This window comes from Glycine soja, chromosome 13 (genome assembly GCF_004193775.1).
Source record: "Glycine soja cultivar W05 chromosome 13, ASM419377v2, whole genome shotgun sequence".
In the NCBI taxonomy this organism is placed as follows: Eukaryota; Viridiplantae; Streptophyta; class Magnoliopsida; order Fabales; family Fabaceae; genus Glycine; species Glycine soja.
Genome location: NC_041014.1, coordinates 24,213,326 through 24,225,852, shown reverse-complemented (window position 1 = coordinate 24,225,852; position 12,527 = coordinate 24,213,326). Strand labels below are relative to the sequence as shown.

The 12,527-nt window shown below is 32.0% G+C and overlaps 3 protein-coding genes across 5 annotated transcripts; 2 read left to right on the top strand and 1 right to left on the bottom strand.

The window, feature by feature from the left end:
• Positions 1–605: 605 nt before the first annotated feature.
• LOC114381730 (S-protein homolog 1-like) lies at positions 606–1,121 on the top strand. The gene has a single exon (XM_028340954.1). It carries the CDS (start codon positions 606–608, stop codon positions 1,119–1,121), a length of 516 nt encoding a protein of 171 aa, XP_028196755.1.
• A 3,490-nt stretch (positions 1,122–4,611) lies between these two features.
• Positions 4,612–6,716, top strand: LOC114382533 (probable glutathione S-transferase). Of its 3 annotated transcripts, none has more exons than XM_028342017.1 (3): positions 4,612–4,754; positions 5,716–6,056; positions 6,142–6,716. In XM_028342017.1, the coding sequence occupies exons 2-3, from the start codon at positions 5,742–5,744 to the stop codon at positions 6,496–6,498; spliced, it is 672 nt and encodes a 223-aa protein (XP_028197818.1). In that variant the 5' UTR covers positions 4,612–4,754; positions 5,716–5,741; the 3' UTR covers positions 6,499–6,716. The 3 variants fall into 3 exon arrangements, with proteins under 3 accessions (XP_028197818.1, XP_028197819.1, XP_028197820.1); XM_028342018.1 differs by lacking the exon at positions 4,612–4,754 and adding an exon at positions 4,766–4,926; XM_028342019.1 differs by lacking the exon at positions 4,612–4,754 and adding an exon at positions 5,246–5,466.
• Positions 6,717–6,950: 234 nt separating this feature from the next.
• Positions 6,951–9,845, bottom strand: LOC114382534 (glutaredoxin-C5, chloroplastic-like). Its single transcript, XM_028342021.1, has 4 exons — positions 9,496–9,845; positions 9,318–9,392; positions 7,639–7,665; positions 6,951–7,348 (listed from the first exon to the last, which is right to left on the bottom strand). The coding sequence occupies exons 1-4, from the start codon at positions 9,815–9,817 to the stop codon at positions 7,272–7,274; spliced, it is 501 nt and encodes a 166-aa protein (XP_028197822.1). The 5' UTR covers positions 9,818–9,845; the 3' UTR covers positions 6,951–7,271.
• Positions 9,846–12,527: the final 2,682 nt, after the last annotated feature.

Genomic DNA, 12,527 nt, shown 5'->3' with positions numbered 1-12,527 from the left:
TGAGAAAATAATTTATTTAAGCAAAAAATGAACCGTACAAAAGAAAATGATTTTTTTTTTTAAAAAAATTGAATTTAACTTGAGGTACTTTGTTTTTTTTTATAGCAAGGATTCTAACCTTTACCACATTGTACAGGATTAACTCATTTTCACTTGACCAAACTTCTGTTGACCTTCTGTTTCTAAGATTTGACTCTTCATAGTAAAAAAATATACTTTAAAAAATAAAATACATTCACAATCGTTAATTAAAAAAAGCCTACAATTAAAAATTGTGATAAAATCAAATATATATATATATATATATATATATATACACATATATATAAAAATTTAAAATTAATTATAATATCAATGATTGGTTTTCTAATTAATGGATGTTATTATTACATTTTATTTTTCCACTGTAACAGTCCTATGTCCATTTAAGCCAATTACTAATTTTAATTGTACATCCATGCAATAAAGCATACCATGGCCCGAAAATAAAACCTTCCCCTGTCTATTTAAACGGCAGCATGCTATATCTTCCTTTTTTTCTCAAGCAGCATGCTACTTCATAAATGCCAAAAATTCCCACAAACGATTCAATCTTTTTACCCATGATGGAAAGTGGAACAACTACAATTTATATATTAAACTACTCCATTGAGCTCTCCAAAGCAAAAGAAGTGAAAATGGAAAAGAAGAATAGAATTTCAGCTATTTTGGCAATATTTATTTTGGCCTTTGCCTCTCCAATTGCTTCAGATGTTTACCCTGAATTCGTAAAGTGGCATGTGTACATTGTGAATGGGCTAAGGAACAACCAAAACCTATTAGCCCATTGCAAATCCGCAGATGATGATTTGGGTGTCCGCAACCTATCTCAAGGGTCCAATTTCACTTGGAGTTTTAGGACAGATTTCGCCCACTCAACACTATTTTGGTGCCATGTGAAGAAGGACAACAACAATGCTTGTGAAAGTGCTACATTTGATGTTTTTTGGTACGATGAACGTCTTTTTCAAAAGTGTGATTGGAAGAAGTGCATTTGGAGTGCTAGGGATGACGGGATTTACCTAACAAATATTCATCAAAACGTTGATGATTTGTATTATTACTGGGATGCTGGAGAGTGAAGAATGAAGATCACAAGATACGTTTCTTTCTCTATTTTTTTTTTCAGTTTTTCAATAAATCATACTTTTAGAAAAAAGTATGACAGCTTTTTATAATTTAGAAATGCAATGTTTAATATTTTTCTGTTGTAAGTTTAATTTAGGTTTTAGTTTGTTTTTTGTTTTAATTATTTGTTTTTTTTTTAACTTCGTCATTTGATGGAATGTAACAGATCGTTTCAAATAATAATTTCCAAAGTGGTTAAAATGGAGTATCATTCTTAGGTATCGAATATCAATTTGCACTTCACAACAACGATTCTAATATGAGCCACAAAAGATGGATTAGGTTTGATTTGATTGAAAAAAAAGAATGATTAATATTGACAAGTAGTAATATTTTTTTTACTACATTCTCTTTTTTAGAAAACAAGCAAAGACAAAATCAAGAATGCAATGAAAATTTAGATGAATCAAAATCAAATTACAAAGTGTTGGGATTGAGTTTTATTTTGTTTCACTTTAAAATTTATACGAGTTTTAATTCAATTTAGTCTCTTATTTTTGTCCGCCGAAATTTGTAATTTATTCAAGTCCTAATTTCTTACACAATTAAACATTTATCCTCATTTAACCATTTTAATTCTTTAGTTGAAATTACCAGTAATATATAAATTATAAATGCTAAAGTGACTCTTTTGAATATATCTTTTTTCATTGGTTAAAATTTATTAAGAATTATAAAAATGAATGAGTCTTACCTAATATTTAATAACTCTTTTCTGATTTTATAGATTTCAATACATTTTAACTATATATATATTATTAGCATGAAAACGTATACTATGATAGTTTTAAAAAAATGACAAAGAGAGAAGTCTGCATAAAGTAGAAGCCACGTTTGAATGGTCAAAATATTAGTAGCGAGACCATTCCACCCCAGAATTGGATCAAACAGCCCTCACCTTCAGTTTTGACACTCTGCATTAAAGATCAATACCCAATAATTGCAAGTCTTGTTTTTTTTTTTTTTTTTTTTTTTTTTTTGCAGTTTGAACTTGATTAACCAGCTAAACAAAATATTCAATATTAAGTTTTGATGCCATATGATTGATGATATCATGTCTTTCAGTTTCTCTTGCTAAACAAAAGATCTTTAACTTGGCCACGAGTTACCATTTTATGCATTTGTCTTGAGTCTTCTATCAAAACCTCCATATGTGCAATCAGCTATATTCACTTTATTTGTTTCTTATTTATTGCACAGTGATCTATATATAATCCAGAGGTATAGTGGTGTGGCTGACAAGGTTTTGGAAGTGGCAATGATGTTATTGAATTAATGATATGTATGAAGTTGCTCTAACAATTTTTTAAATTAATACTATTCAGTTCAAGAAGAAGCGATTCAGTTCTTTTCTGAGAACTAAAAATCACATGTCAAAACCTTTGCCATTCAATTTTCTTTGCTTGAGCTTCATTTTCCTTCGGATCTTCTTGAGAAAAGAAAAATAGCTCTTCACAAACAGCAAAAAAATAAAAATGTTAAAAGAAAATACAAAACTCATGCATTGCTTTGTATTAAAGTTATTTAAAACATTTTTATAAGGTGTATACAATGTTTTAACATTGAGAGGTTGCTACTCTTCTGGCACCACAAGGTGAGCATAAGCTGAAGGCAGAAGAAGTGTGACACAATGGAAATGTCGCTCTTAGTGTTTTTGGTCATTCTCATCATGCTAACCTAGACCTTGACGATTTCTGCTGTTTTTTTTTTTGTGTGTATATCGCTCTACTCAGACGTCAAATGAGGCCTATTTAATATCTATCGAGAGAGAGACAAATACATAATTTGAATATAACTTTAGAGTAAATAGTGTATGTAAAGGATTTTTATACTTTCATTCAATTTCAAATTGATATATATGTTTAGTTTGTTGATTTTTATGATAATCTTGCACGTGATACTAATTGTGATTTTGGATTGGTTGACAAAGTATAGAAATTAAACTCATTTCATAATGAGATGATCCATTTCTAATAAGGTTTAAAAGTAGTATAGTACCATTTTGGTGAAACTTGGAAAATATTGCAACCATTCTTTTTTTCTAACTTCTTTAAGAATCACTATAACAACGTGCAGTTGCAGAGCTGCACCATGGGATAAGTGAAGCTACTGGGCGTTTGGCCTAGTCCATACGTTTACAGGATCATATGGGCTTTAGGGCTCAAGGGTGTAAAGTATGAATATATACAAGGAGAATTCCACAAGTCTGATTTCACTGATTTGCTATTGAAGTATAACCCAGTTTACAAAAAGGTTCCAGTCCTTGTTCTTGATGGAAAACCAATTGCCGAATCCATGGTTATTCTTGAATACATAGAGGAAATATGGCCACAGCCACCCTTGCTTCCTAAGGACCCATATAAAAGGGCCATGGCACGGTTTTGGGTTAGTTTTGCTGAGGAAAAGGTAACAAGGTTGTTGGTTAAACAGTTGAAATTTTAATTCTCACTAATGTTGTTATCTCATCTATATATCTATATTTGTAATCCCAATTGCAGAGTATTTCAGAAGGCAACAAAGGAAGTTAGAGAAGTGCTCAAAGTGTTGGAAGAAACCATTGGAGATAAAAAGTATTTTGGTGGTGAAGAAATTGGACTGTTAGACATAAATCTGGGGTGGATAGCCTTGTCATTTGGAGTCATTGAAGATATTGTTGGTGTTAAAGTGTTGGTTGTGGATGATTTCCCTTGCTTGTTTACTTGGATTCAGAACTTCAGGGAGCACCAGGCCATCAAAACAAACCTTCCAAATCACCAAGAGTTGTTTGTTTATTACAAGCAAAAGAGGGAGACTATTATTCCATCCTCCTAAATAGCATGAATGATGGCTAGAACTGATATGTATCTTTACGATATATTCTTTTAGACTTTTAGTAAACTTCCTTGTGCAAGGATAATTTGATTAGATAATGTTCTTGTATCAATGATACAACTTTGCAACTTCACATATCAAGACAATAATTCATTAAATTAGATAATGACTAATTAAATAATTGAAAAAATCTAATATTAGATTTTTTTTTTGCTCGTAAGACTTATTTTTCACACAATTTTCATTATGCTCTTGTTTGATTCAAACATTAGTTGAATTTCATAATTTTCATGTAAATGAATCTAATAAGATAAGTTTCACATCTTGAATTAGTCAAAAAATAAATTCATGTTCCAAACTAAAAAAATTATTATTATTTTGAAATAATTATTTTAACTCACTTTAAAAATATAAAAAATTAAATTGAGTTTCTTTAAAATTAAACTAGTTGAAAACATAAACGACTAAAAGTGTATTTTAACCTAATATATATAAAGAGTAAATCAAATTAGTTTTTAGAGTAATTTAAAAAAAATTCTTTTCATCTTTTATTTTCTCTTAATCTAATAATTTTAAGGAGTAATCTACTTTTTAACACACTGATGCGATAGTATAAAAAATAAAACTAAAGACCATGTATGAATGGTCAATCTTGGCAGCCTTACACACGACCAAATCATGGCTTCCTCTTTCTCACAACCAATTCATCCACTTTGAGATCAGAATTGGATCGGACTACCCTCACTCGGTTGATACTCTGCATTAACGATTAAACTGTAAGTCAATATTTTTGTAAAAGATTTTATCGATGATATTTTGAAGTTTGGACTTGATTAGCCTGCTAAACAAAATATCCAATATTGAAATTCGATGCCATATTATAAGATGATATCAAGTTTGACAGCTTCTCTTGCTATGTCGGGAAAAGATCTTTGACTTGGTCATAAGGTACCATTTTATGCATTTGTGTTGAGTCTTCTATCAAATTATGTCATAGAATTAACAGTATGAAGTTCCTCTAACAAATTTTGAAATCAATACAATTTTGTTCAAGTTCAGTTCTTTTCTGAGAACAAAATTACATGTCAAAACTCAAAACCTGTGCCATTCTATTTTTATTTGCTTCAGCTCCATTTTTCTTCGGATCTTCTTGAGAAAAGAAAAAAAGGAACAGAAAATAACCCCTCACAAACAGCAAAAAAAATTTAAATAAAAAAACACAAAACTCATGCAATGCTTTTTTCTTTTGAAGTAATTTAAATCATTTCATAAAGTGTATTTAATGTTTTAACATCGTGTGGTTGCTTCTCTGCTGGCACTACAAGGTCAGAATAAGCTAAAGACAGAAGAAGTGGGATAGACAATGGAAATGTTACTCTCATTGTTTTTGGTCGTTCTCATTTTGTCAACCTAAACCTTGACAAATTTTGCTGTATATTAACATTTGGAAATTGGTACTCTCGTGTACACAAGTCATTCAAAATTTGTGTATGTCTCTTTTCTCGTAGATGTTAAATGAGGCTTATTTATATTGGTAAAGTGGTTAGATCATATTGGAAGTCAATGTCAAAATACTTTACACTGTCAATATTTGTAAACTCAAGTCACAACTTTATTACATCAAATTTAATGAGATGATCCATTCCTAATAAGATTTACATTTTACAAGTAGTAGAGTACCATTTTGTGAAACTTGGAAATACTAAGTTCTCTAACAATCACTTAAACAACGTGCAGTTGAAGAACCGCACCTGCACCATACAATGGGAGAAGTGAAGCTACTGGGAGTTTGGCCTAGTGGATTCGTTTACAGGATCATATGGGCTTTAGAGCTGAAGGGCGTAAAATATGAGTATATACAAGGAGAATTCAACAAGCCTGATTTCTCTGATTTGCTGTTGAAGTATAACCCAGTTTACAAAAAGGTTCCAGTTCTTGTTCTTGAAGGAAAGCCAATCGCTGAATCCATGGTTATTCTTGAATACATAGAGGAAACATGGCCACAGCCACACTTGCTTCCACAGGACCCGTATGAGAGGGCCGTGGCAAGGTTCTGGGTTAGTTTTGCAGAGGAAAAGGTAACAAGGTTGTTGGTTAAACAGTTAAAATTTTCAATTCTCTCTATTCTTGTTCTCTCATCTGTATTTGTAATCCCAATTGCAGAGCGTTTCTTTTATGTCATTCTTTGTGAGTGTTGGAGAAGAGTTTCAGAAGGCAAGAAAGGAAGTCAGAGAAGTGCTCAAAGTATTAGAAGAAACCATTGGGGACAAGAAGTATTTTGGTGGTGAAGAAATTGGACTGTTAGACATAAACTTGGGATGGATAGCCTTGTTTTTTGGAGTCATTGAAGATGTTGTTGGTATTAAAGTTTTAGTTGTGGATGATTTCCCTCGCTTGTTTACTTGGATTCAGAACTTCAGGGAGCACCCCGCTGTCAAGACAAACTTCCCAAGTCACCAAGAGTTGTTTGATTATTACAAGCAGAAGAGGGAGACCATGGTTCCATCCCAGATAGCATGAATGCTGGCTAGAACTGATATGTTATCTGTACGATATACTCCTTTACATTTAGTAAAATTCCTTGTGCTAGGATAATTGGATTGGATAATGTTCTTGTTTCAATGATGCTACTTCACATGTCAACCATCATTCAATCTGCAGAATGTGTTCACAATAATTTGCGTTTTAATTGTGTTCAGTTCTTTGGACAGTTGAATTAATATCACCTTAACTTTCAATTTAAATTTACAAGCTAGAGATAGATGGCGGAGTCAATAAGCCAATAGTGGCTTTCCTTGCCTCTTCCAAGAAAATTAAGAGATATATATGGTTCACAATTCTGATAAAATTGGAAAATTCTGATTCCACCCAATAAATTTTTGCGGGCTCAGTCTCAAGTTAGCAATTACGTACATATGTGCCTTCTTGATTGATTGGAAACTCAATATATGTCCTATGAAGAATGATTTAGATTGTGCCTTATTTATTGTATTTTGGATTGAGCATGACAATCGTGCCATCTAAAACAAAATGGTCGAGTAGAATCATTAACTAACTAAGAAGTAAAATATAAATATATCCATATTCCAGGTACAATCCCAAGTTGCAACTTTTCAACTGCATATTTGTAACTATAAATTCCTAACTAAACGTCAATTTTCAAGTTATCAGTGCGGTCTGATTTCTTTCAACCATCATTTGTGACAAACAATAACATTGAGAAAACTGCATTGACCTTAAAAGTAACAACTTGGTAACGGGATCAGGTTCCCTTTAGGATGCCAGTCAACAGCTTAGCTCCCTGTTTTTTTAGCATTAGCTTCTGATAGCAAAGGTTCAAGTTCTCCTTTCCGATACAGCTTCAGTGTATCTGCATGAGTAGAAAACAATGTTGGTCAAAAGGAGTAAAACAAAGAAATCACACTTTTAGGTTTTTATTAAACTTTATAGCCTTAAACTTCTAAAACTTTTAGAATACCAAGGTCGTATATGCAGACAGTTTGAATTTGCAGTTATAGATATTTTGAAATTAATAAATATTACCCAAAAAAAAAATAGTACCACTTCAATCACCGAGGGAAAAATGATGTTATGAACTGTTAAGACATCCTTACCCAGACAATCAATAACATAAAAAACAAAAAAACAGGGAAAATATACCTGTACAGCCGCCAATGTGCTTGCCGCCTGCAATAAAGAAGAACAACTTTAGGATTGGTTATAAACTGTTGCATTCAAAAGATGAACTCAAAAGCAAGGTTTTATTGTAGATAATATGAGGATGCAATACATTGTTCAAGTATGAAATATTATAGAGACCTGAATTGAACGTAAGAACTTTCAGGGATTTTGAGCGGTCAATGTGGCCTAGTTTTCAAGTTGGGTTTCGATTAAGCTTATGGTTGAATGTGTTGGAGTTTCAAATGTAACATTCTTCAAAGAAAGGGCTGTGGACTTAGATGGGAAAACTGGATATCTGACTGTCTCTCAAATTGTGTGCAAATAATAACTTTGTGTAGTAGCAGATTTGTTGCAAAGGGAGGTTGGGCTAAGGAAATTTGGTGTCTGAATAGACTACTCCTTTATGGCACCAAGTTGTTTAGACTTTAAATAGGTATGGTTGAGATGAAAATGGATGCTACCCCAACCTAATGATTCAACTTTAGGTAACTAATGTTAATTTGTGGGACAGTGGGAGTTTATCTTTCTAAGTCAGATTTTTTTTTTATTTCTATTAGCTTGTGTGACAACACTAATTTCAAATTTGGGAGGATAATTGGGTTGGAAATGTCTCCTTAGAGGTTTTTCCTCATAGTTCCCACTTCCCACAAAAACTGAGAAATCCTGTTTTGTTATTCTGTCATCTGTGTGCTTTTTAGACGATACCTTATCCTAGCCCAGTTGTAATGATTTCTTTTCACTCAAATGATTTTTTTATTAGAAAAAACAGTAAAACTTTCACAGCCGAACTTGAAATTCTCTCTCTCTTGAGGTACATAGACTTAGTTTCGTAAATCATTAGATTTTAAGCATATTCAGCATGTCCTCAACCTATAAGTGCTTCCTATATGTCCTATATGTCATATAATTTTCAAGTTATAATTTAGACTATATAGCAGCTCAAGTTGAACATACACAGATGTCTATACTCTGTACAAGATTTTGTCATTTCATAACTTAAGGGGCATGAGTGAAATATATAAGCAGATAAGCTCATATTCTAATATCTCTAGTATCTTCCGTTGGGTTAAAATTATAGTTGATATTTAATGAAAGGAACAAAATATTATCACGTCCTAAATTAAAGTTTTCACACTTTTCATTTTATAAAAATGATCTGAATCATTGGCAAGAAATTTGAAAACTGAGAATGAGCATAACACCACACTCAAGATGGATTTACAACCTCAAGACAAGCAGCTATCCAGCAGTCAATAATACATGAACCTAATAGCTTCCCCAAGATAGCACCATTTTTTAATTGCAATTTAAATTGTACCATAGTGCAGTAATGAAGGTGCCTAACTGCCTAAGTAGAAAGCTGAAGAAAACGGCAAGAAGTCTAGGCACCAAAACCTACAATTGAACTGCATGCTATCATCAGCCAAGCATTTAATGCCCTACTTCACTACAATTAGAGTTTTCTGATTAAGATATTACATCATGTAATCAGCCTATAAAGGAAAGCTTCTAGGTGTGTTGAATCAAATTGAGAAATTTTTTACCAAGACCTCTCTCTCTTGTCTTGTGTATAGACATGTGTGTGAGGGGTGAGCAATAAATTATCTGACAATGAGTGACTGAGAGTATGATTAAGTAAGAAGAATAATACTAGTTACCAATAAATACATTTGGCACAGTGTGTTGCCCTGTGATCCTTTCCAATACCTTGTGCAACTGTGGGCCTTGAGGACCTAACATTTATTTAAGATACAAACGAAATGATAAGTGTAGAATGATTTGCCCCTTAATGAATAGTTAGGGTTGAGAGAAAGAGAGTTGAATTGGAATACCCACCCATTTCGTCTAATTCGAAGACCAATGGGTCGACGCCGAGCTTTTTGAACAAGATTTTGACCTCAGAAGAATAGGAGCACCATGTTTTGGAATAAAGCACCACTGGGTTCTCGGCTACAGTCTTCTTGATGGTGTCTTCGAGGCGAGACCCGAAAGAGGAAGTGGCTCGAACTACGGTGGTGGGAGTACGCTTTGGCGTTGTTGGGATGCGAGAAATGGGGACTGAGTGAGTGAAAAAGAGTTTCTTCATACAACAACAAGATAACTTTGGACAAGGTTTCAAGTTTGAGAGAGGAATAGCGTTACCCAATGCCAATGCCATACTATTACTTCTTCCATTCTTTTTTTCCTGCATTTAGTATTTATAAATATACTTAACACACGGGAGAATCAACGTTAGACAGGAATAGTTTGTCTATTTCAATTAAAAATAATCTTATATTATAAATTATAATTATATAAAGTAAACATTTATTCTATTTCTATATAATATACATGTTAAAATATGTTGTAATTTTTTCTATTATGGGAGAAACATTTCTTTAGCTAGTTGGAAGTAGGAATTGCATTGGATGCAGTGTGTCTATGTGAAACATTTGCATAAACAAAGGCATGAATCATACAAATGACGAAAAATACAATCCATAACCGATCTTATTGCTTTGGAATTTAATTAGGTTTGGGCTTAGCGGGTAGAATGCGGTGGTTGTAGAAGAAGCTCCGCAACACACCAATAATAATAAACCAGAGATGGGCGTTGGGGGTGGAAGGCCTAGACGATGATAAGAAAATTATTATTATTATTTTACTTTCTTTTCAATTAAATAAATGGAAACAAATAATTTGGTATGATTTACATACGTCTACAAAAAGTTTTTAAGTCTATCAAATAATACAAAAACATGCTATTTTTATTTTTTTTCTATTCATATTCTTGCTCATTTTCTCACCTTTATCTTTTCTCCTGCAAACAAAGTATCTATAATTCTATATTCCATTGACTTTCTCAACCAGTAGTGTTAGTGACATATGCTATCCATCAAATTCAGTACTAGTTCATTTGATGTCTACCACTTTATATAACTCGTAATTTTAGAGGCATGTTTTTTTAAGAAAAAAATTGTATTTTTTTTTAATTTTTTTTACTTTCGTTCCAATTAAATAAATGGAGAGAAACTTTTGTTTTGTACTATTTTAAGTGACTACAATTCACCAAAGCTAAACTATATTTTTTTTCTCATTATAATATTAAATTCTTAATTTTAGTCTTTTAATTTTAAAATCAAGATATTTTTTATATTTTTTAAAATAAATAATTTTAGTCCTTCGTGTGAAAAATAAAGTATCCTAATCGGAATTACATTCAAGACTTCTTATAAAAAAACAAGACAATGAATCATGCTTAATTTCTTTTTTTTTTATACAGGATAAGTAGATTTAATAGTCAACTATACTAATTATTTATTAATTAATAATGTAATTAATTTGCTTTTAATACCTTCATGTTAACCAAGTGACACATAGAATTAAGATTAAATTATTCAAATAATACTCGAGTTCGTTTCTCGACAAAAATAATTTTTTGTCAGAGACTTTACTTACTATTCAGATAAACTTTAGATTAATCAAGATTTTTTTTTCTGTGATAAATCAGAAAGTTAAGATAAAAAATATACCTTCATGATTAATATATTAAGTTTATAAAAGTGCCCATTTGACAAATGAAATGAATTTTTGTAAAACTGTTTAAATTTTAAAAGTGAAAATTTATACTATAATATCACCTATTTTGTTGAAACCTTAAAGTCAACAATGACATCAATAAAAAAAAATCAATAAGTATATTTTTATATTTTTGTATTTCACCTCTAAAAAAAAATTGTACAAGATGTGTAATACTTACTAACTTAATAGTATTGCAAAAGTTTGTAATAGGTCTTAAAAGAGGAAATTCTTTTTTTTTACAGATAAAAGAGGAAACTTGACACCAAGTAAGTGAATGAAAAAAGTAAAAACAAAACTACCTTAGTATATGTATTCAAATGGACTCAAATTAATCGAAATTCAGTGTAATTTTTGAAGGGGGAAAAAGGCTTTGGTAGTCAGTGGGAGGCCTTGTGTGGTATAGCATCAAACTTGGAGACTATTATTCCCAGTACCACAATTGCCATTCTTACTGCCACTTTTTGAAAACTAGTAGGAAAAGACCAAATTATCCCTAAGGCAGTTTTTTCCACCCCCACCCCTTCCCTTCGCTCTTTCCATCCGTTCAAACTCCCTCTTCTCACCATTGCAATGGACATTTCAATCTTATAATAAATTACACATCTAAGGGTTGTCATTAGCAATTGGGGGTGAAGGGAGAAGGGAGGGAGGAATAGATGGTAGACTTGAATCTTCTAGCTAATAAGAACTAACAAATTAACCATTAACATTTGCTAATAAAAAAATTAACAATTGGAGGTGGCAATAGCAAACCGTTTTGGACTTCTTCATCCATAATATCATGCATGTAGCATAAAAGTCCACACATGCTAAATCTGAGAGGTGCATAGTAAGTAGCTTGCATATTCAACAAGCTATTTTGATCCATCAAAGAGACGCCAATTCTCTCTCCTCTTTGTTACCATCCAAGGATCGCTCTTATGAGATCCACTCTTGACACTAGCTTTTGTCCAGTACGCAAAAAAAGAAAAGAAAAGAAAAGTGTAAAGTTCAAATGAACTTTTGAGGTACGTTGTCCAAATGAACCTACATGACCCACCCCAAAAGATTAAACTTGTGGATAAGAAGTCATTCTTATATATACATCACAAGTAACGTATCCTATTATTTTTTTATGTCCAATCTGGACTTCTTCGGTCCAAATTGTCATGCATTCACCCACTCAAATATGAAGAATCCTAATGGGCCACTACTATGGTCTAGACCTGTATAGTCATTTCAAACGAGCTGGTATTTCACAATCACATGCCACTGTTTTGGTGCTATTAATTCTTTGTTTGTTCTATTGGGAATTTCCTTGTGATGGC

Coding starts and splice junctions, on each gene's coding strand:
- LOC114381730 (XM_028340954.1), top strand. CDS start 606: ATGGAAAGTGGAACAACTACAATTTATATATTAAACTACTCCATTGAG.
- LOC114382534 (XM_028342021.1), bottom strand. CDS start 9,817: ATGGCATTGGCATTGGGTAACGCTATTCCTCTCTCAAACTTGAAACCT. Junction 9,393..9,495: donor CTTCGAATTAGACGAAATGG/GTGGGTATTCCA, acceptor AATAAATGTTAG/GTCCTCAAGGCCCACAGTTG. Junction 7,349..7,638: donor GCACATTGGCGGCTGTACAG/GTATATTTTCCC, acceptor CTACTCATGCAG/ATACACTGAAGCTGTATCGG.
- LOC114382533 (XM_028342017.1), top strand. CDS start 5,742: ATGGGAGAAGTGAAGCTACTGGGAGTTTGGCCTAGTGGATTCGTTTAC. Junction 6,057..6,141: donor TTAGTTTTGCAGAGGAAAAG/GTAACAAGGTTG, acceptor TCCCAATTGCAG/AGCGTTTCTTTTATGTCATT.